Below are 2,520 nucleotides of genomic sequence, written 5' to 3' on the forward strand. Positions count from 1 at the left end.
CTTTTTGTCCAGAACCAGCTCCCAAGTTTTATTTTTCTCGGTAATCGAAAGCTCCTCCTTCATTACAACCATCAAATGTTGACTATTTTTTGCATCATGATACCCTGCAGGCTCACAAATAGCTACGTTACATCTTTGGTAAATGTCGTAAAGTAGCTTTGTACCTCTGATAGGTGTATCATCAACCAAAACATCTTGCCTTTCATCTTCAAGCTTCTCAACGTGCTGCCAATGGTAAAATCATTTGGTGCACTAGAAGTTTGGTTCGTCTTGGTCAAGTATTCCCAATTCCATTGCTCACTTTCAACAAAATAAACATCTCTGCTCACAATAACACGTCCAGTGTGTGGTTGAAAGACTCTGCAAGCTTTAGATACAGTGCCAAACACTCTAAAGAACTTTAAAGAAGGTTTGTAACCATACCAAGCTTTAAATGGCGTCTGATCCTTCACAACTTTTGTTGAAATCTGATTTTGCAAGAACACAGCAGTGTTTGCAGCTTCTCCCTAAAAGCTTTTTGGAAGATTCTTCTCATGAAGCATACATCGAGTCATCTCCATTATGAATCTGTTCCTCCTTTCATTGACTCTATTTTGTTGTAGAGTGTATGGCGCCGTCAACTGATGCTCAATTCCAGCCTCTTCACAAAACCTATTAAAGGTTTCTGAAGTGTACTCCTTGCCATTATCATATCTTAAAATCTGAATCATGCATCCACTTTCATTCTCAACTCTGGCTTTGAATCTCCAGAACACACCAGCAACTTCTAATTTTTTTTTCAACAAGAAAATCCAACACATTCTTGTTAGATCATTGATAAAGGCTATGTAATAGAAGTTACCATTTAACGATGGCGTTCTCTGAGGACCACAAAGATCAGTATGAACAAGCTGTAACTTCTTCGAAGCTCTCCAGGCTTATTTAGAAAAGGGTTGTTTATGTTGTTTCCCAAATTTGCAAGCTCGACAATGAGGTAGATCATCATCAATGTCTCTAAGTCCTTCCACCATCTTCTTCGATTGCATTTGAAGCAATCCTTAATGGTGAAAGTTCCCAAGTCTCTTGTGCCAAGTCTCAGTGGCACTAACTCTGGATTTAAAATCCATTTTCTCATTTTTCAATGGATTAAGAGCAAAAATTTTTCCCTTCATTTTGACATTAAACAAGTCTCTGCCATTAGCATCTCTGATCAAGCACTGCTTATTCTCAAATAGCACTTTATAGCCTTTATCCAGTAACTGACCAACACTTAAGAGATTTTGATCAATTTTAGGTACAAACAAAACATCTAAAATGAATTTTATACCTTCATAGCTTGTAATAGCTATTGTGCCTTTTCCCTTGACTTCCAAGTACTCACTATTTTCAATCCTCACTCTTTTGACTTCAGTGTTTCTCAATTCCTCGAAGAGCTTCTTGTTATACGTCATGTGATTTGTGCACCCACTATCAATCAACCAGCTCTCACTTTATTCTCTACCTGAGAAACAAGTAACCACAAACAATCAATCTTCTTCTTCTTGATCAGCTACCTGTGCATCTACTTCTTGCACTTGGCCTTTGACCTTGCAAATCACTACTTCATGTCCAAGTTGATTGCATTTGGAGCATTTGGCGTCAGGTCTTTTTCAACATTTGAATGGTGAATGACCTTTCTTCGCATAATGGTGACAAGGTGGGTAGGATTTCTTGACACCTCCTCTTTTGCTCTTCTGATAATTGCCTGATGAATTTTTTCCACTCGTCGAATGATTCTTAAAATTTTTCTTCTTTTTTTACCTGTTGTTGTCTTGATGCTTGACATGTAAGGCACCTTCTATCACTCCCTCTTGCCTCATAGATCTTCTTTGCTCTTGTTCTTGTAAAGTATTTAAGATCTTTACAAGAGAGATCTTTGACAGGTCCTTGGTGTTCTCCAGAGTAGTAATGGTGGCTTCAAACTTCTCTGGAACAGTGACCAGTAGCTTTTCTACGATTCTAGAGTCGTTCAACTCAGAACCAAGCAATCTCACCTTGTTGGAAATGCTAAGAAGTCTGTCAGAATATTTTTTCACTGACTCAGACTCCTTCACCTTCTGCAACTCAAAATCCCTGATTAGATTCAGGACTTTCATTCCAGTAATCCTCTCATCTCATGCATACTCAGCCTTGAGGTAATCCCAGATTTCCTTTGCTGATTTCAGAGATGTTATTTGTGTGAAAATCATTTGAGACACAACTGCAAATAAGCAAGCTTTTGCCTTTGATTTCCTTATCTTCTTTTCTTTTTGTGCTTTAATATGTGCCACAGTAGGATTTGCTGGAAGTGGTGGGACCTCGTAATCCTCTTCTACAGCTTCCCAAAGATCCAAAGCCTCCAGGTAAGTCTCCATGCGAACTGCCCACATCTGATAATTATCTCCATCGAAGACTAGTGGTGCAGCAACTGAAAAATTGGACTCTCCTTCCATCTTAACATGTAACTAACCTCACAGATCCCTTAAGAAAATAGCTCTGATACCAATTTTTTGGTGATTAGAA

The 2,520-nt window shown here is 38.5% G+C and overlaps 1 protein-coding gene across 1 annotated transcript; it reads right to left on the reverse strand.

The window, feature by feature from the left end:
- Positions 1–1,505: 1,505 nt before the first annotated feature.
- On the reverse strand, positions 1,506–2,114 carry LOC107956050 (uncharacterized). Its single transcript, XM_016891803.2, has 2 exons — positions 1,780–2,114; positions 1,506–1,623 (listed from the first exon to the last, which is right to left on the reverse strand). Exons 1-2 carry the CDS (start codon positions 2,112–2,114, stop codon positions 1,506–1,508), a joined length of 453 nt encoding a protein of 150 aa, XP_016747292.2.
- Between the last annotated feature and the right edge of the window lie 406 nt (positions 2,115–2,520).

This window comes from Gossypium hirsutum, chromosome D07 (assembly GCF_007990345.1).
Source record: "Gossypium hirsutum isolate 1008001.06 chromosome D07, Gossypium_hirsutum_v2.1, whole genome shotgun sequence".
In the NCBI taxonomy this organism is placed as follows: Eukaryota; Viridiplantae; Streptophyta; class Magnoliopsida; order Malvales; family Malvaceae; genus Gossypium; species Gossypium hirsutum.